The sequence below is a fragment of the Pristis pectinata genome, chromosome 23 (genome assembly GCF_009764475.1).
Source record: "Pristis pectinata isolate sPriPec2 chromosome 23, sPriPec2.1.pri, whole genome shotgun sequence".
In the NCBI taxonomy this organism is placed as follows: Eukaryota; Metazoa; Chordata; class Chondrichthyes; order Rhinopristiformes; family Pristidae; genus Pristis; species Pristis pectinata.
This window is the reverse complement of record NC_067427.1, coordinates 32,659,247-32,679,707: the sequence shown is the minus strand read 5'-3', so window position 1 is coordinate 32,679,707 and position 20,461 is coordinate 32,659,247. Positions and strand designations below refer to the sequence as shown.

The 20,461-nt window shown below is 40.4% G+C and overlaps 2 protein-coding genes across 3 annotated transcripts in view; one reads left to right on the top strand and one right to left on the bottom strand.

Moving 5' to 3' along the window:
- Window positions 1-20,461, bottom strand: part of dpp7 (dipeptidyl-peptidase 7) — a 103,516-nt gene that overhangs the window by 13,144 nt on the left and 69,911 nt on the right. Inside the window, exons 8-12 of one of the 2 annotated variants that reach the window (XM_052037057.1) lie at window positions 2,236-2,354; window positions 732-888; window positions 586-650; window positions 437-507; window positions 31-213 (exon numbers count right to left, since the gene is read on the bottom strand). In XM_052037057.1, the coding sequence (XP_051893017.1) occupies window positions 111-213; window positions 437-507; window positions 586-650; window positions 732-888; window positions 2,236-2,354 (515 nt within the window). In that variant the 3' untranslated portion in view covers window positions 31-110. Of the gene's footprint in view, window positions 1-30; window positions 214-436; window positions 508-585; window positions 651-731; window positions 889-2,235; window positions 2,355-20,461 lie in introns of those variants that run through there. The other variant, XM_052037058.1, reaches the window with a different exon arrangement.
- On the top strand, window positions 3,562-19,230 carry LOC127582072 (kelch-like protein 9). Its single transcript, XM_052037059.1, has 4 exons — window positions 3,562-3,782; window positions 10,606-10,858; window positions 14,293-14,453; window positions 18,472-19,230. The coding sequence occupies exons 1-4, from the start codon at window positions 3,723-3,725 to the stop codon at window positions 18,835-18,837; spliced, it is 840 nt and encodes a 279-aa protein (XP_051893019.1). The 5' UTR covers window positions 3,562-3,722; the 3' UTR covers window positions 18,838-19,230.

Below are 20,461 nucleotides of genomic sequence, written 5' to 3'. Positions count from 1 at the left end.
TACATTTCCAAGTCTCATAATTTTCTTTCAAACAACACAAGTAACAAAAATGTCCTATTCTTAACATTGGACCAAAAGCCACATGTATATCAGATGTCACATCTAACTTGTCAAATAGAATGACGCTGATACTTTTTCACCCATTCACTGATGATACTTGATTCTCTTTTACGAATTATAGTAACTGATTGTGGATCAGCTGGATTAGATGCTCTGAAAGAGAACAATACGTGAACCACTCAAAGTAATTTAGACCCAAAAGAGTCTGCTCGAACAGTGTAATTTATTACCTTGTCAACTCTTGCTGTATTTCATAAGGGTCAACACTATGGTCCAAGGTCAGCCTCTTGCCAATTACTAATACTCAGAGATGACAACAGCTGTGTGTATTGTTGGGTATTAGAGGTGATAAGATGAAGGAAAGGTTTTAGCTTACCTCAGGTCGAGGTGATGTGCTGCTCCCTCTATAATGTAAGCAACCACAGAAGGAGTCACATTTCTGAGTATCTGTTTCGAGGAGGAGAAAACAGTTAGTTTTCCACCATCTTTTGTTCTGCACTGCATTCAGTGTAGTCAGATACTTACACCACCATTTGCCCATGGATCCAAGTCACCATTAGAAAATATTATATTACTTGCTGCTTTGAAATCTGCAATAATAATATACTTAGTTAGATATAACCCCTTCCACGCAAAATTATAAGGCTGATTGATTAAAAAAATATTATTACCATCTCCCCAGTATTGGATTTTTAACCATTCTGTATTGGGGTATACACCCCATTTACTGTGACAATAATTCCTCCTCATTCCTTCAGTAAAGGGAAGCACTGGGAACATATCAGTCTTATTGTTGGTTTCATACAACAGGTTTATCTCTGTGCAAACCTAAAAAATAAAAATCAGAATGATGAATAAACCATTCGTTTATAGTCAATCTGATCAGCAATGTAATAAAATTAAAGATTACAATGGGCAGGTAGAAATATTTTCATTACGTTACTAATCTTAAATGTTTGTGTTTAATAAGCTTTATATATGGAGACAAGCTGATTGCTCAGGTAAAAACAATATGCTGAGATAAAACTAACTATATTTTAAAGCCACCTTTGCTCCTGGGCAAAAGGTTCAGTTCTTCCTTTTATGGAAATCTTAAGCTGTCCTACATCAGAGCAACACACAGCACGTGTGATTGTTGTCCTATTAATATCATTGGATAACGGCCCCATCTTAGGAATTAATAACGTGACACTCTAAATCAAATGCTGTAAAAATCAACATACAAGCCCCCTTCCTAGATTTGACTTTAAAATACAGGGGGCATGTTCTGTCTTACTAAATTTTGCATGAATTAAATAGTATAATATAAAGCATTAAAATAAAGACAAGTTGCAATGAATAAACTGATGTTAGTACAAATGTTTTACTCCTCTTGTACAAGAACCTTTCTCCTGCTACACCCCACCCTCCAAAAAAATCTTTAATTCTAAAAATATGACTTACTGTAACTATACTGGTTGGACAATCTATTTTTGGTAATGTTCAGAAGGGTAAACATTGTTCAAAGACAAGGGACATCTCTGAAGTAGGGATGGGTTCTTTTAATACCCCTTAGAGAGGAAGCCTCAGTTTTAATTGATTCATCTAATGATAGCATCCCTCATCCCTCAGTAATCACAACTGAGGTTTTTGTGACCAGGTCAATGGAGTCAGAGTTGACTCAGAGGTGACAAGTTCTGAATCTGGAATGCAGCCCAGCTGGGGATTTGTCTGCTTTCATGCCATTAATCACTCAAGCCCTTTAAGTTTCTTGCTCTTATTAGACTGGTGGTTCCTTATTTCTGATGTTCAATTTCCGTCAACTACTTTGAGACATACAGATTATTTAACATGTCAGCCCTTTTCCTTATTCCTCAATCAGAAATTTTCTGTTATTGAATGTGGCATCAGCCAACAATGTTACATCAGTTGCAATTCAGCAGCTGTAAAGGAACATCCATTTAGACAAGCATTCCATGGAATGTTTGAGGACAAGGGCATGTAGTGCAAAGGCCAAAGGCCACTACTTCAAAGGCCACTCATTGTACAGAGACATTTGGATTGTCGTTACAATTTCACTAATATTTTAGTGCCAGTTTCCCTTTCATCTGTGATATCAAATTTGGGAGGATTTCTTCAGACTGGTTAACAAAAGCTACATGGTAGATTTCATGCATACATAGAACAGTTCTGTACCTGGAAATCCCATGCTTGACTTGCAGAGCCCAAACCACAGCCTGTCGGATCAGCACAATGTTGAAACTCAGTATAGATATCAAAGCATTTTTTTGTCCCCGTGGAATTATAAAACATACCTGTTAGAGTGTATTGAAAAAAGAGTTAAATACCAGTCAAATGAGCTAGTATTACAAATAAAATTTGTAAGCACTGAGGAGTAAGTGGTAGGCTTATGAGAAAACAGATAAGCCATTTGGATGGGCGGACAAATAGCAGATTAAGTTTAACAGGAAAAAGTCGAGTGTCACATTTCTTTAGAAGGAATGAGGTGAGGCAATATTAACTAAAGAGATCTGAGGGTATGCATGCATTATCATTGAAAGTGGCAAAGCAAGTAGATAAATGCATCAAATGAGATGCTGGGATATGTAAACAGAAGCATACGATACAGGAGTAAAGGAGTCATGAAGAACCTTCATAGAGTAATATTTTGGCTTCAGCTGAAGTATTGTGTCCAATTTTGGGCACTACATTTCAAATAAATTTCTGCATCCTCTCTAAGATCTCATGTTTTTCCTAGAGTGATTCCAGGGATGAGGAATTTTAGTTTGTAAACAGGAAAATGTTGGCGTTGTTCTCCTTGGAACAGAGGAAGTAAAGAGCAATTGTTGCCATGGGTGTAAGGTTCAAAACGCATGGAATGAAGATGTTCAGGGAAAGAACCAAATTTCAAAAATTTGCCACGTATCTCAGAGCAATGTATAAAACAAAAGGACAGGATTAAGTTGGAGGCAGGGAAATACTTTAAAAGTTGCCATTAGGCTGTTACAGAACATTATTAAGCTTCAGTTTTCATATTAGATTAAGGTAATATTGAAGCCTTTGGCAAAGTTAAAATGACCTGGTACTTTCTACTGCTAATATAAATATTAATGATATTCTTAGAAATGGAAATAAGATAAATCCTAATTGAAATATTCACACAAGCAAGGTATTGGCAGAAATCCAAACACAGGTACAACTTTGGGGAAATTTGCATTCAATCTTACAATATTTCAATCTGCAAACTCTAAACAGCAAGGATTCTTTTAATATGATCCAAATTTCCTAGTTTAGTAAAGGAAACAAAAATATTTCTGGCACTTATAAAATGACCTTTGGAATATTGAACACACATTGTTTTGGTCACATTGTGACATTGTGTATCTGAACACCCATTGCATTTTGTCTGCAGACAAGTCCAGACAAGTACTGCTGACATTTTAAATACTTGACTAAGATAAAACACTAAGAGGAACTAAGCTGCAAAAAAAAAATCCCATTGTGATCAGTACTCTAAACGATTCAGTTTGACTAAATGTTGAACCAATGTCGCAGAGACAAACCAAGGACATTTAATGTTAATAAGCAGGACATCTGGGTTCTGAAAATTCACTGGACACAAAAAGGACCTAGTATTTGAATGATGCTACAAGTTTATTGGTCAAACATCTCCAAAATGCCAGATGAATGAAACAGAAAACAATAAGCAACAAAGAGCTTCAAGAGCCAGCAGCTGGATAATTGTAAGTTAAGAGTGTGTATTAATAAAATGATTTAACATATCAATGCAACAGATAAACTGAAAATAGACATTTATTCTTGAAGTATCTCAACTATCTAATATCTAATGAGTTTCACTTGTAACGGGCACCCTCATCACTATTATCAGAAAATCTTCACACACGTAAGTGTGGCAGACCTTCTCAGTGACTTAAGTTAGAGGTCACTACAGATGTCTCATCTTTAAGACTATGGGACTTTTAAATGAATTAGTAGGCTATAGCAATGATGATATAATTTTTTTTCCTATCAAGCAGGAGCTTCATACAGCAAAGAAAACAGAACTTCGTAGCAGAGATCTCTTCTACCTTAGAAAAAATGTCAAATAGTTTGCAAAACAATGTGGAGCACCATTCACGTGTTTCAGACACCTATCCTTGCAGGTTACTTGAAGGGCTCTTCAATTTGCGGATGAGAAACATTTTGTGTGACGTTACGCTGGAAGCTGAAGGAGTCACCTTTCCTGCTCACAAAGTTATTCTAGCATCTGCGAGTAGTTATTGCAAGTTATTATTAGAAAGCCAACATGACAATGCTATCAAGTTAAATAATGTCAGTGCAAGAGGGCTGAAGCACGTGCTGGACTTCATTTACTCAAACAGACTAGATCTTACTGTAGATACAATTGAAGATATATTAAAGGCAGCCGAGAGTTTGTTGATCCAGGATGCAATTAGTCTATGTTTTAGGTTCCTCGAGGAACATCTCAGTGGGGGAAATTGTTTGGATATTTTTAAAATAATTCAAAAATTTGGACCTGAAGAGTTAAAACAAAAAGCACTTTTGTATCTTGGACAATACCACAAATATATATTAGAAAATCATCAGTACCTTGTTGAGCTGGATAAAGCAACACTGTGCATAGTTCTGGAGAATGATGAAATGCAAGAGTACAGTGAACTAGAACTATTCAATTGTGCATCTATGTGGCTGCACCATAATAGGGACAGACTGAAGGATGCTGCACATGTAATGAAAAGAATTCGATTCTGCCTTATTTCAGCTGTCGACTTACAGGAATACATTCAAGAAATCTCAGTTATGAAAACTGATTCCCAATGCTACAAGTATCTCCAAGAAGCATTCAGATACCATTCTCGATTATATGCTCAGCCCGTGCTAGCATCCGAACATTCGCGGATTCGGTCAAACACTGAAAATATGTTAATCCTCGGAGGCCGCACAACAAACAACAGTACTTGCAGTGATATTTGGGTTGCAGATGAGACTGGCAGCTGTTGGAGAAAACTGGGAGAAATGCATACTCCTTTGTACAATCATGGTGTAGCAGTTGTGAATAATTTTGTATTCGTAATAGGTGGACAAAACAGCTTCAATGCCACTGGAAATCAGCCATCAAATGAGGTAAGTCCTTACAATTTGCAGTATTGCTGAATTTTTATTGTGCAAAAATGTTTGATATTTTAAAAGACTAATAGTTATCCACTGGCTGCAATTCAGTGCATGATCTAAACCTTCGGCCACTCGTTAAGGGGGGGAAGCAAGTTAGAAAGCATGGGTCAGCTTCTGATCATATTGGAATTGGTCACTGTGTTACTCAGCATGTCATGAACATACTCGAATGCTGCTCGAGGAACTGACTTGGTTCCTTGGTTCTCAGGTCCTCTTGATGCTTTCCAATGACTAGTGAGAAAGCCTGGGGCTGCGTGGACGCATAATGAAAAATTATTCAATTTTCATTTTATTTTATATAAATAGAATTTAGGCTTTTTATAAAACTGAGCACTGTTTTGTTAAAGTGAACATTTATCTCCTGCAAGCATCAATGCTGTGCCCGCTCATGTGTCCAATCTGTAAATATTATGTATTAGTGATTTATCTCATTTCAGTGGCAACTGCCTTGTTTAAAATAAAATCATAAATTTGACAATGAAATCATTTTTGAATTTTTCTTGCAAACCCAGCATCTTGAGCAACAGATTTTAACATTTGCCATTCTGAGCAGAACTATTTGGCATCTTAATGGTACTCAAGTGGTCAGCTTGCGTATGCAAGTAATGATGTTTGAGCATCACCTCTTTACAAAATGCCAACTTTGAAGAGCTGCACTCATTTCCTCCTTTCCCTGGCTATTCTCTTAAAATAAATTAAGTTGTGCCCTTTATCTTTAAACCCTGCATCTCAACCAAGAACAGAGCTGCTTATCTTTATCCAACCAGCCATTTTCCCTTTGACTCCCCTTCTATCACCTAGAAAATCCTCATCCATGTCTTTGTCTAAACTCCACCTTAGCTAAACCCAGACTGCATATCCCAAGCCATACTTTCCCCACTCTTTTATCACTTTTTTCTAGCCTTTTTCATGTCAATAAACTGTTCCAGCACTGCAGTGTCCAATCATTGTTTCAGCCTTTGCTATTTCCAGTGCAAAAACCTTCCGCCATCTTGCCTCTCCAGTCTTAAATTATTTTATAATCTTTCTAGCTCCATCTTCAAAATTCTCCTGAAAATCAATCTGCTTGCTATTTTTTTCATTTCCCCAAACATCTGCTGAATATCAGCTTTAGTCTTTGGACATTTTATTACGATACAAATACTATACAAATTTAATTTCATTTCTGATTTAGCCTTCCTGAGAAGTCACACAGTGGATTATATATTTGCTGACTTCCATTTATTTGAGTTCTCAACTCAAAATGAGCAGATATTACTACCAAGACATACAACTCTTTGGTTTGTTTCCATTATGATTAAATATCTTCAGAGTTATGACAAGAAAAATAATTACATGTTCCCTTGTTAAAAAGCTACATGTAAATTGTTTATAGCTATGTCCTGCTGCAGGTTAAACCAGGCATTTCTTAAAGAATCCTACTCTTTATCCAACATAGTTCGCCCTACTTGTACAATTAACAAATTTCTGTTTTTGTTAATCTCAGTTAAATGTCTTTCCTTTCTGTGAAAATAGAACGAGTGACAGCAGGGTTTAACCCTGGTGGTTACCAAAGCTGAAAGAATTTTGTGCTCACCCCATTCACACGTGGCCCCAGCTGGTAAGTGAGGTTGTGATGAAGAGTAGCCTAAAGGTTCTTTGCCAGTCACCTTGAAGTCACTAGTAACGATCTAGCTAAGATCAGCAGACTCAGCACAGTTAGTGAGCCCGGTTTTATCCATGCTGAACCATAATGGACAGTTTTGCAGTACAGATGACGTCGCCATATTTTCAAGAGTACAGCCACTTATTTCTAAAATTTCAAGGTTTCACAAACTGTAGGACATAAATATGAGAAGCCAGTTTGTAATCTAATCTGATACCATTCTATGATGCTAGAGTTTAGTATTTTACTAATGTTGGTACTGATTTGTCTTAGTTTTAGCCTGTCATTAATGTACAACTGAAAGACAAAATTATCTGGAATCCAAAAACACATACAACTGATACCAAAGAAAATAAAGTCACTGCACAAGAGATCACTTTGTGATGTTCATCAGTTTGCTAACATGAAAACTTTACAATTATAGCATCAATTTAAACCAGCTACACAAGCATGCACAATGTTTTCTCAGCAATGTTTTGAACCATATGGATTATCATTGAAGATGTAAGATTACCTCATTGCCATTAATAACTTACCTGGAGATTTTGTTTATTAGGTGGCAAACATAATGCACAAATAGATTCTAACTTAACATTTTTCAGACTATTAAATATTGTTACCATAGAGTGTTTATAAAATTTTGCCAAAGATTGAAGGACCAAATTGAAAGTTAATTTTATAAAGGATTAAACTCAAAACCCCTAACACTGTAAAACCCTGGTTGGTGTACTAACCTACCAGCCAAAGAACATGAGGATACAGGATCTCCCTGTCACTTCCACAAAAAGAGATTAGTTGATGAGCTAAATCATCTACAGAGAGGTAGTGAAGGGCACTCTAAAAATGATCAAGTTCATGTATGCTGCCACTTAGCATCTTGTTTAAAATCTAATACTGGCAGATATTAGAGGTTTGAGTTAGCCCTCTCTCAGGTTTGTGAATAGATATGCAATGCAATGTAATGTTTGAAACAGGCAGGAATGGAGACAAATACAGGAAATTTCTGCTGATTGTTTTGCAGGTTTGTATGGTCAAGGCAACAACCCTAGTTAGGGAAAAGAAAAACCAATTCAGCTAAAGTTCATACTCTTGTTTGCTGTTCTGCAAATACTGCTATGAAAGACGTGTGAACACCTGGTGAGACGATGGTTAGCCTATAGCAGTGTTCAGACAACCTACTGAGTTTCACATATAAATAAAGTACAACTGTGGAAGAGACCAAAGGGTGACCATCGATTTAATCAATGGATTCATGCCTGTAGAAGAGGAAAAAAGAAAAATGGCAAGGGGAGAGGGGAATACACACAAACTTGTAGTAAGCAAACCAGCTCAAAGGGATAAAAACACTAACTAAAACTGAACCAAGAAGCATATACTACAATAAATTGTACACAATATTAATAGTGTTCATTGATTGATGAGGGCAGTGCGGTGGATGTGGTTTACATGGATTTTAGTAAGGCGTTTGATAAGGTTCCTCATGGTAGGCTTCTTCAGAAGGTCAGAGGCCAAGGGATCCAAGGAAGCTTGGCTGTGTGGATTAGGAATTGGCTTGCATGTAGAAAGCAGAGGGTTGTGGTGGAAGGAGTGCCCTCGGATTGGACGGCAGTGACTAGTGGTGTCCCGCAGGGATCGGTTCTGGGACCTCTACTTTTTGTGATATATATAGATGACTTAGACGAGGGGGTGGAGGGCTGGGTTAGTAAGTTTGTGGACGACACTAAGATAGGCGGTGTTGTGGATAGTGTGGAGGGCTGTTGGAGCTTACAGAGGGATATTGATAGGATGCAGAGCTGGGCTGACAAGTGGCAGATGGAGTTCAATCCAGAGAAGTGTGAGGTGGTACACTTTGGAAGGACAAACTCCAGGGCAGAGTACTGGGTGAATGGCAAGGTACTTGGCAGTGTGGAGGAGCAGAGGGATCTGGGGGTTCATATTCACAGTTCATTGAAAGTTGCCTCACAGGTGGTAAGAGCAGTTAAGAAGGCCAATGGGATGTTGGCTTTCGTAAGTCGCGGGATTGAGTTTAAGAGCTGCGAGGTGATGCAGCAGCTTTACAAAACTCTAGTTAGGCCACACTTAGAGTACTGTGTTCAGTTCTGGTCGCCTCATTATAGGATGTGGTGGCGTTGGAGAGGGTGCAGAGGAGATTTACCAGGATGCTGCCTGGATTAGAGAGTATTGAATATGAGGAGAAGCTTAAGGTGCTAGGGCTTTATTCACTGGAAAGGAGGAGGAGGATGACAGGAGACATGATAGAGGTATATAAAATACTGAGAGGAAGAGATAGAGTAGACAGTCAGCGCCTCCTTCCCAGGGCACCAATGCTCAAGACGAGAGGGCATGGCTTTAAGGTTATGGGTGGGAGGTTCAGGGGAGATGTCAGGGGGAGGTTTTTCACCTAGAGAGTGGTTGGTGCATGGAATGCACTGCCTGGGGTGGTGGTGGAGGCAGATACATTGAACAGGTTCAAGAGCTTGTTGGATAGGCATATGGAGGAGTGTGGGATGGGGGGATATGCAGGAGGAAGGGGTTAGGTAGTGTGAGGGTGGTTTGATGGACGGCACAACATGGTGGGCTGAAGGGCCTGTTTTGTGCTGTATGGTTCTATGGTTCTCTGGTTCTATGACACAGAAAGCAGCTTTCAGCCCATTGTATAAAGACCTGCCCTATCCACACTGGCCAAAAACAAATTACTTAGGGGAATCCCAGCTCTTAATAAGTAAATCTATAAAGTATGACACTTATGGTGCTCATCCAAGTATTTTTTAAATTGTGATGAGGTTTCTGCCTTGATCAACCTCTCAAACAGAGTTCCTCAACCTTACCACCGTTAGGTGGAAATGTTTTCCTCACCTCTAATCCTTTTCCTTTCTCTGCTAAGTGTAATAGTTTCCTGCCTACAGCTCTTTTAATGTTATACACCTAGATTACGACTCCTGTCAGACTCTTCAGTTCCCAAAATAAAAACAACTCAGTGTAGCCATTCTCTCCGCTATTAGAATGCTCCAGACTGAGCAACATTCTTGTAAATTCCCCTTTCACTCACCAGTGCAATCACATTGTTGCACTAATTGACACTGATCTGGACACCTTATCCGAACTGCAGCCTATTTTGTACAGTTCTAATGTTACCTCCTTGCTCTTATGTTCTATGTCTCTACCAATAAAGGTATCTGTGGGCATGCAACAGAAATAGGATCTCAGATTTCTACCATACATTGCATTTCTGCTGTCTTTCTTGCCTTCCCCAATGCATTGCTTCACTATTTTTCAAGATTGAATTCAACCTGCCACATTTTTGTTCACCTGACCAGTTATTTCCTGCTGCCTTCAACTTTCTTTTTCAACACTGTCCAATTTATGTGTCACACGCAAGCTTATCATGGTTATTATCTTCGTTCAAACATTGATCTGCACAGGAAAACCATGGGACTGTACCACTGGGGCATTAGAATTCCAATTACAATCACTAGAAGGCCACCACTGAGCCATTTTTGGATTCAACATCACATTTTCTTGGATCTCATGGGTTTTCACTTTCTGCTCAGTCTACCAAGTAGATCTAGCCAATTACTTTTGAGGTGTAAAAATTATCAGGTTAATTATTAACATGTTAATTTTCTGAGTATCTAAGGATCAAATTTATTACATTCACAGAAAAATCAACTTTTGGTACATCAGTTAAGTCAATGTATTAGTCATACTTAGGTCTTTTCTTTACCCAGGTTTTTCGGTTTGATCCACGAAGTAACTCATGGATTCAGGTTGCTGGCATGCTGGAAAGACGCACACGGTTTCACGTGGATACAATTTTAGACCGCATTATTTCTGTGGCAGGGGGCACACTGCTAGGGAACCTCACTAATACAGTAGAGGAATACAAATGTGAAAAGAACAAATGGGAGTTTGTAACACCCTTCCCTGTGGCAGTGGCGGACCACACTGGGGCTGTGCACAAAGGCATTCTCTATATTTCAGGTAAGGACAAAGGATGGGAGAAAAATTACATACAATTTTTAGAACAGTCGCACTTCCAGATTATTCATCTCAGAGTTAAAAGTTATGTAGATTTGTACCTCAGGAAATATGTTGCCTCACCACACATCCCACAAATACAATAGGCTGCAGTAACATATCTTAAGTATATTTAGGTGTTCCAGAGAGAAGGGCACTTTTGCACACCTCCTAGCACCATCAACACACATGAAGGTGCTGTGCGGGTGGCCTGTCATTGCAGGGTGCACTGCCCGAGGCACCTCTGAATGGGGAGAAATAGAGGGAAGAATAAAGACAGTAGAAATATAATCTAAAGGAAGCCAACTTCAGGTAGTACTGTCACTTAGACATAATTGGTTTATTGGTATTGGTTTATTATTGTCACTTGTGCCGAGGTACAGTGAAAAACTTGTCTTACAAACCGATCGTACAGGTCAATTCATTAGACAGTGCAGTTACATTGAGTCAGTACAGAGTGCATTGATGTAGTACAGGTAAAAACAATAACAGTACAGAGTAAAGTATCACAGCTACAGAGAAAGTGCAGTGCAATAAGGTGCAAGGTCACAACAAAGTAGATCGTGAGGTCATAGTCCATCTCATTGTATAAGGGAACCATTCAATAGTCTTATCACAGTGGGGTAGAAGCTGTCCTTAAGCCTAGTGGTACGTGCCCTCAGGCTCCTGGATCTTCTACCCGATGGAAGAGGAGAGAAGAGAAAATGTCCCGGGTGGGTGGGGTCTTTGATTATGCTGGCTGCTACACCAAGACAATGAGAGGTAAAGGAGGGAATGCTGGTGTCCGTGATGCGCTGGGCTGTGTCCACAACTCTCTGCAGCTTCTTGCGGTCTTGGGCAGAGCAGTTGTCGTACCAAGCGGTGATACATCCAGATAGGATGCTTTCTATGGTGCATCGGTAAAAGCTGGTGAGATTCAAAGGGGACAAACCAAATTTCTTTAGCCTCCTGAGGAAGTACAGGTGCTGGTGAGCTTTCTTGGCCGTGGTATCTATGTGATTTGACCAGGACAAGCTGTTGATGTTCACTCCCAGGAAAAGCTCTCCACCCTCTCGACCTGAGCACCATTGATGTAGACAGGTGCGTGTACACTGCCCCCTTTCCTGAAGTCAATGACCAGCTCTTTTGTTGACATTGAGGGCATGACACCATGCCACTAAGCTCTCTATCTCCTTCCTGTACTCCGACTCATCACTGTTTGAGATACAGCCTACAACAGTGGTATCACCTGCAAACTTGTAGATGGAGTTAGAGTAGAATCTGGCCACACAGTCATGAGTGTATAGGGAGTGGAGTAGAGGGCTGAGGACGCAGCCTTGTGGGGCATCAGTGTTGAGAATAGTCGTGCCGGAGGTATTGCTGCCTATCCTCACTGATTGCGGTCTGTTTGTTAGAAAATGAAGGATACAGTTACAGAGGGAGGTGTTGAGTCCTAGGTCTCGGAGTCTGGTGACAAGCTTGCTTGGAATTATTGTATTGAAGGCAGAGCTGTAGTCAATAAACAATAGTCTAACCTATGTGTCTTTACTGTCCAGATGCTCCAGAGCTGAGTGTAGGGCCAGAGAGATGGCATCTGCTGTAGACCTGTTTTACCGATAGGCGAATTGCAATGGGTCCAGGTTGTCTGGTAGGCTGGAGTTGATGCATGCCATGACCAACCTCTCAAAGCACTTCATGATGGTGGATGTCAGAGCCACTGGTTGGTAGTCATTGAGGCATGTTACCTTGCTTTTCTTTGGTACCGGGATGATAGTGGTCTTCTTAAAACAGGAGGGAACCTGAGATTGAAGCAGGGAGAGGTTGAATATGTCCGCAAATACTTCTGCCAGCTGATCAGCACAAGTGGCAAAAATGCAATTGATTGTATCAACTTAAAGAAAAATTTATTTCTGTGGTCGGCTAACATCTTTCTGTGAGTATGTTGTGTTGAAATCTTCAAACTCCAAAACCAGGAATTTCACTGCAGTTAATCAATCCACAACACTGATGCACCTTTAGGTTTAATGGCCATGTTTAGAAAGCACACAATTTTACCTATATAGGGTCCTGCAATATCTCAAGTTTAAAATTCTTAAGCTTGTGTTAAATTCCCTTCCCTAACCTCTATTCCTTTGAGAACTCAAATGTGTCTCTAATGGTCTCAAGCATCTTTGATTCCCTTGTCCCACCATTAGTGGTTGTGGCTTCACCAGTTCAAGTTCAAAGCTTTGGAATCCCTTCCCTAGACTTCTCTGCCTCTCTAACTTTAAAATTTCAACTTTTCATTTTTCTAATATTTCATCATTGGCGGTGCAGAATTGTTTGAATGTTGCTGTAAAGGAACTTGAGGCATGTACAATGTTGAAAAAGTGTTATAGACGTGCAGGTAGTTATTTCTTGGTCTCTTTTGGTGTTGCACATATTTGAAAATAGTCTTCCTGTTGCTTGTTGTGTTTGTGTTACCACTTCCCTCTGTATCAATCCTACTTCTATCTCCACTGATCTTCTCAGTCCCCAATGCTTCTCTCCTAGTCTTGCCTTCAAGTGCTGCTCATCAGTTCATTCCTAAAACCCACCTCTTTGTATACAAGCACAAATATTAGGTACTGATAGATGACAATGGATGGTGAAGTTTGGCAAGTGAAGGAGCCTCCAGTGGAAAATGGCAACTGTACCTACTCTGTCTCTAAGGCAGAACCATAAAAAATAGGAATGCATCCCAAGTTCCAGTAACATTATCTATTAGGCACCTTAAAGCTCTTTTTTATTCATTTAAAGAATGTGAATACCATCTGTAAAACCAATAGTTATTGCCTGTCCCTCGTTCTATTGCCTGCTGCCTTCTTGAATTTGTGTGTAACTCCCCCCACCGCCAAAGTTTAGATCTGAACACTTAGTTGGTTCCACGTCTCCATTTTGCTACTCTGCTGCGAAGTCTCTTCAAGGTATATGGAGACACAAGAGGCTGCAGATGCTGGAATATGGAGCAACACATAAAATGCTGGTGGAACTCAGTGGGTCAGGCAATATCCATGGAAGGAAGTGGATAGTCAACATTTTGGGTCAAGACCCTTCATCTGGACTGAAAAATGGGGGTGGGGGGTGGGGAGCTGGAGGGGGGATGAACTAACCAATATAAGAAGGTGGCAGGAGCTGGCAGGCAATAGGTGGATCTAGGTGGGGAGGGGCGCAAAGAATAACAAAAATCACAGAGGGGGAGCAGTGAGAGAGGGTCTGAAAGAATCCCCATCGGATTCCTCCTGTCCTCTGGGTTTGCCTGTTTTTAAATGTTGAAATGATAAATCTCCCTTCCATTTTTCTGACATTCAGCCTTTGAGTTAATGTTGCACTTTGTAAGAGTTACATGTGTTCTTCTATTAAAAAATCTGAATATTCAGCCATTTTGTCATGTCCATCAGGTGGATTCTCAGCAGGAAAAGCTCTAAATGATCTGTACAGTTATATCCCAAGACTGCAGCGATGGATCATTAACCAACCCATGACATTTGCCCGGTGTGACCATGGAATGGCTACCATTGGAGACAAAATATTTTGTGTAGGGGGAAGAGCTTTGAACTCAGTAAGATATATTTTAAATCTTCATTTTGTCACTTTCAGTACAAACTTTTCTCAACCTGTTTAAATAACACCAGTTCGTTTGATGTAAAGCATTGAGGACTTGGATTTGGAAGGCACATTAAAGCATGTTAAATATTGATCTCAAGGAGCATTGATCTCCAAGCCTCCAAGTAAAAGCAAAATGCAGCCTATCCTGTCTCTCCTCATAACTGAGTGCTCCATTCAGGCAACTTCCTAGTGAATCTCCTCTGCACCCTCTTCAGCGCAATCACAATTCTGAGGCAACCAGAACTGTACACAGTATTCTAACTGTGTTCTAATCAATGTTTTAGAAAGTGATACCATGGCCTCTCTGTTCTTATATTCTATGCCCTGACTGTGGAAGGCAAATACCCCATATGCCTCCTTCACTACCTTATCCACCTGTGTTGCCACCTTCAGGAATCCTTGGATTTGTACAATTAAATACTCCCTTGCTAACATACCTATTTTAAACCTCAACTACACTTAGGAGGTTAAGTCATTTTGGTTATAGTACTTATTATTATGGTCTTTATAAATTTCTCTGTCCTAGTCATTCTCTAACTCTGATCAATGCTGCACCACCTTCAAAGTGCAATAATAATTTGCATTTATATAACATTTTGGGTAAAAGTTTTCAATCAAATGTTTCAGCTCATAGTTTACACAATGTAAGAGAATGATTTACTGGGTTCTAATGTTGCCTTGATAAGTATCACAGAATTTTCAAAGTTATTTGACAATGCTGACCTTACACTATAACTTGTGAACATCAAAGTTTTACAATCCTAAATCCACAAATTTTTGTTTCCCACCATAACAAATGAATTACAAACCAGCAGAACCTGATACATCCACAGACTTGGAGAATCAAAGAGTCATACAGCTCGGAAACTCACCCTTCAGCCCAACTGGTCCATGCCAACCAATAGTCCCATCTAAGCTAGTCCCATTTGCCCACATTTGGCCCATATCGCTCTAAACCTTTCCTACCCATGTACCTGTCCAAATACTTTTTAACTGTTGTTAATTTTCCCCCAATCCACCACTTCCTCTAGCAGCTTGTTCCATATACTGACCACCTTCTGGGTGAAAAAGTTGCCTCTCAGGTTCCTGTTAAATCTCTCCCCTCTCACCTTAAACCTATGCCCTCTAGTTCTTGATTCCCCAACCCTGGGGAAAAAAAACTGCACGTTCACCCTCTCTACGCCCCTTATGATTTTATACACCACTATGAGATCATCCCTCATTCTCCTACATTCCAATGAACAAAGTCCCAACCTGCTCAACCTCCCTCCATAACCCAGTCCCTCAGGTCCAGGCGACATCCTCGTAGATCTCTTCTGCACTCTTTCCAGCTTAGAGGCATCTTTCCTAAAGCATGGCCACCAAAACTGAACACAATGCAGCCTCACCAACGTCTGGTACAACTGCAACATAACATCCCAACTGCTATACTCAATGCCCTGACTGAAGGCCAGCATGACAAAAGCCTTCTTCACCACCCTGGCTACCTGTGACACCACTTCCAAGGAACCATGTACTTGTACTCCCAGGTCCCTCTTTTCTACAACACTCCCCAGGGCCCTACTGTTCACTGTGAATATCCTACCGATTTATCTCCCCAAAATGCAACACCTTGCATTTATCCAAATTAAACTTCATTTGCCATTCCTCAGCTCACTTACCCAGCTAATCAAGATCACTCCATAAATCCTGATAAACATCTTCACCGTCAATGTCATCACCTATTCTCGTGTCATCTGCAAACTTACTAACCATGCCTTGTACATTCTCATCCAAATCATTGATATAGATAACTAGTAATGAGCCTAGCACTGAGCCCTGGGGAATATCACAAGTCAAAGACCTCCAGTCCAAAAAACAGCCTTCCCGTCACCCTCTGCTTCCTACCATCAAGCCTGGATCGCATGCGATCTAACTTTCCGTAGCAGCCTGCCATGTGGAACATTATCAAAGGCCTTACTGAAGTCCATACAGACTACGTCTACTGCCCTGCCCTCACTGACCTTCCTTGTTACTTCTTCAAAAAAACTCAAATTCCTGAGACATGATCTCCCATGCACAAAGCCCTGCTGACTATCCCTAATCAACCCCTGATTTTCCAAATGCTTGTATATGTTATCCCTCAGAATTGCCTCTAATAACTTACCTACCACAGATGTTAGGCTTACCATAGAACAATACAGGCCCTTCGGCCCACCATGTTGTGCCAACCTTCAAACCACTCCTAAGACTATCTAACCCCTTCTTCCCACATATCCCTCTATCTTAAATTCCTCCATATGCTTATCTAACAATCTCTTGAACTTGACCAACGTATCAGCCTTCACCACCACCCCAGGCAGCGCATTCCATGCACCAACCACTCTCTGGGTGAAAAACCTCCCTCTGACGTCTCCCTTGAACGTCCCCATTACCTTAAAGCCATGTCCTCTTGTATTGAGCATTGGTGCCCTGGAAGAGAGACGCTGGCTGCCCACTCTATCTAATCCTCTTAGTATTTTGTATAGCTCTATCACATCTCCTCTCATCCTCCTCCTCTCCAATGAGTAAAGCCCTAGCTCTTTTAGTCTCTCCTCATAATCCATACTCTCTAATCCAGGCAGCATCCTGGTAAATTTCCTCTGCACCCTCTCCAACGCCTCCATATCCTTCCTATAATGAGGCGACCAGAACCAGACCAGCACTCTAAGTGTGGTCTAACCAGAGTTTTGTAAAGCTGCATCATTACTTTGCAGCTCTTAAACTCGATCCCACTACTTATGAAAGCTAACATCCCATAAGCTTTCTTAACTACCCTATCCACCTGTGAGGCAACTTTCAGTGATCTGTGGATATGAACCCCCAGATCCCTCTGCTCCTCCACACTGCCCAGAATCCTGCCATTTACCTTGTATTCCACCTTGGAGTTTGTCCTTCCAAAGTGTAACACTTCACCCTTCTCCGGATTGAACTCCATCTGCCACTTGTCAGCCCAGCTCTGCATCCTATCAATACCCTTCTGTAAGCTTCAACAGCCCTCCACACTATCCACAACACCACCAATCTTTCCTTGTCTAAAGTTTCCAAACTTAGATATAGGTTATCATAATGTCAGACAATGCTACTCCTTTGCCTCAGCTTAGCTAAATGTGAAAACGTGAGATACATTTTGCTGATAAACAGAACAAAATCTGGTGACATGAATGAATACAGAAGTTAATCTGGAGACTCAAGAGACTGCAGATGAAGGGATCTGGAGCCAAAAACAATCTGCTGGAGGAAATCAGCAGATCAGGCAGCATCTGTAATTGCAAAGGGATAGTTGATGTTTCAGGTTGAAACCTTACATCAGGACAGAGTATTAAAGAGATAGCCAGTATAAAGAGGTGAGGGGGAGGGATGAGGCAGGAGCTGGCAAGTGACAGGTGGATCCAGGAGAGGAAAGGTTGATGCACACATGGAGCCAAGTGGGGCAGACTACTGGGTTGTTGACTACCGAGGCAGAATAGGAGGAGCTGTTCTTCTTGTTTATGTTTGGCCTCACCCTGGCAGAGGAGGAGGCTGAGAACAGACAGGTCGGTGTGGGAAAAGGGAGAGCAGTTGAAACAGCTTCACCCAACAGCTCAAGATGGCCATTGCGGACAGAGCGCAGGCACAAAGATTAGTTTTGTGAACTATAGATAAAACAGACTACAGAAATAAATTTCAATTTAAAAGAATTCTCTCTCCAAGCTGGATTCAAACCTAGATAACCAAAACTACCTCCCAACCTAATTTCCTGAGAATTAGGTTTAAAATACTTTTTCATTTTCAAAGAATGGCTCGTTAAAGCACTTAAACATACCGGCATTCCCTAATAAAAAAATCCATAGGAACTGAATGCATCGCTTTATACAGTGAGAGGAGTAGAAGGTATTGTGCTGATTATAATTAAATGATGTAGTGATGTTATTTTTTTGTACTGCTTAACTATGTCATTCATTTCTTTTCAGTCAAATGAATGGCTTCATGTAAATGAAACTGAGTATTACATCCCAGCAGCTGATCAGTGGACAACACTTAAGGTATCGCCCTTTGACTGCTGTCAATTTAGCACTTGTGTGCACAATTCCAAACTCTACATCACCGGTGGGGGTTCTCTGTGTCAAATGGCCAAAAAGGACAGCATTTTTATTTATGATCCAGAAGCCAGAAAATGGGAGAGAGCAGGTGCATTACCTCTGCCGTTGATGGATCATGTTGCATGCACAGTTAAACTCTCTGGGCAGATTTTACATAAGTTAAAACGTGAGATGTGTGTCCATCCTCTTCTTGGGACAAAAAAGACTTCCACTCTCAATCTATTTGTTACTGATTAGTCTAGTATTATACTTACAACATGGGCACATATGAATGTAATTCAAAAAATGAAATTGTATGGCAAGGGTAAAAATGTTAAAATACAAATCAGATTGACATTAGGTCATTGAACATTTGTGGAAAGGCTAAATATGTATTGAATTTACCTTGTTAAAAGGCATTTCCTGAAAATCATGCTGTTATCGAAACAGTCTCTGGCAAAAATGATCACTGACTGCAATGAGATGTTAACTGGTCCTTCAAGCTGATCATTTTAAACTATGACACAGACTATAGTAATTATGTTAACCAAGAGTTGCAAGGGAAAGAATTGCAGCCACATATGCAGTTCCAGAGTAAAGTCATCATCTGGCAATTTACACAAGATAGTATTTCTTCCCAAAAAGAATGAAACTAAACAACGACAAACAATTACATTACAAAATCTGTCACCTGGAACATTACCTGTGGTGGATCAGCATGTAATTAAATACAAAGCACAATTGCTCTACATTCTAACAAATAAAAGTTTATTTTCTATTGTTATAACCAGTCTAATAATGTGTGTACGTGATTCAATGAATACCTGAGTTCATCTAAAGAAACAGAAGATTTTCCATAGAGTCAGAGTTATACAGCACGGAAAAAGGCCCTTCTGCCCAACTGGTCCATGCCGACCAAGATGCCCCATCCAAGCTAGTCCCATTTGCCAGCATTTGGCCCATAACCTTCTAACCTTTCCAATCCTTGTACCTGTCCAACTGTCTTTTAAAAGTTGTTATTGTACCTGCTCCTCTGGCAGCTCCTTCCACATAAATACCACCCTGTGTAAAAAAAAAGTTGCCCCTCAAGTTCCTATTAAATCTTTCCCCTCTCACCTTAAACCTATGCCCTCTAGTTCTTGATGCCCCAATCCTAGGAAAAAGACTGAGTGCACTGACCCTACCTATGCCCCTCATGATTTTATACACCTCCTCAAGATCACCTCTCAGTCTCCTATGCTCTATGGAATGAAGTCCTAGTCTGTCCAACCTCTGCCTATAAACTCAGTCCCTCAAGTCCCAGCAACATCCTTGTAAATCTTTTCTGCACCCTTTCTAGTTTAATAACATCTTTCCTACAGAAGGGCGACCAAAATGGAACACAATACTCCAAGTGCAGTCTCACCAGCATCCTGTACAACCACACCATGACCTCCCACTTATGCTCAATGTCCTGACTTTATGAAGGCCAGAGTGCCAAAAGCCACCTTCACCACCCTGTCTACCTGTGACTCTACTTTCAGGGAACCATGTAGTTGTACTCCAAGGTCCCTGTGTTCCATAATACTCCTCAAGGCCCTGCTGTTCACTATGAACATCCTACCTGGATTTGACTTTCAAAAATGCAACACCTCGCACTTATCTGAATTAAACTCCATTTGCCATTCCTCAGCCCACTTACAAGGGGAGCTTGATCAGCTGAGTAAGTTTTGATAACCTTCTTCACTGTCCACTATACCATTTATTCTAATGTCATCTGCAGACTTACTAACCATGCCTTGTACATTCTTATCCAAATTGTTGATATAGATTACAAACAACAATGAGTCCAGCACCAGCCTCTGAGGCACATCACTAGTTAGGACCTTCAGTACAAGAAACA

Coding starts and splice junctions, on each gene's coding strand:
- LOC127582072 (XM_052037059.1), top strand. CDS start 3,723: ATGAATGAAACAGAAAACAATAAGCAACAAAGAGCTTCAAGAGCCAGC. Junction 10,859..14,292: donor AGGCATTCTCTATATTTCAG/GTAAGGACAAAG, acceptor CATGTCCATCAG/GTGGATTCTCAGCAGGAAAA. Junction 14,454..18,471: donor GGGGAAGAGCTTTGAACTCA/GTAAGATATATT, acceptor ATTTCTTTTCAG/TCAAATGAATGGCTTCATGT.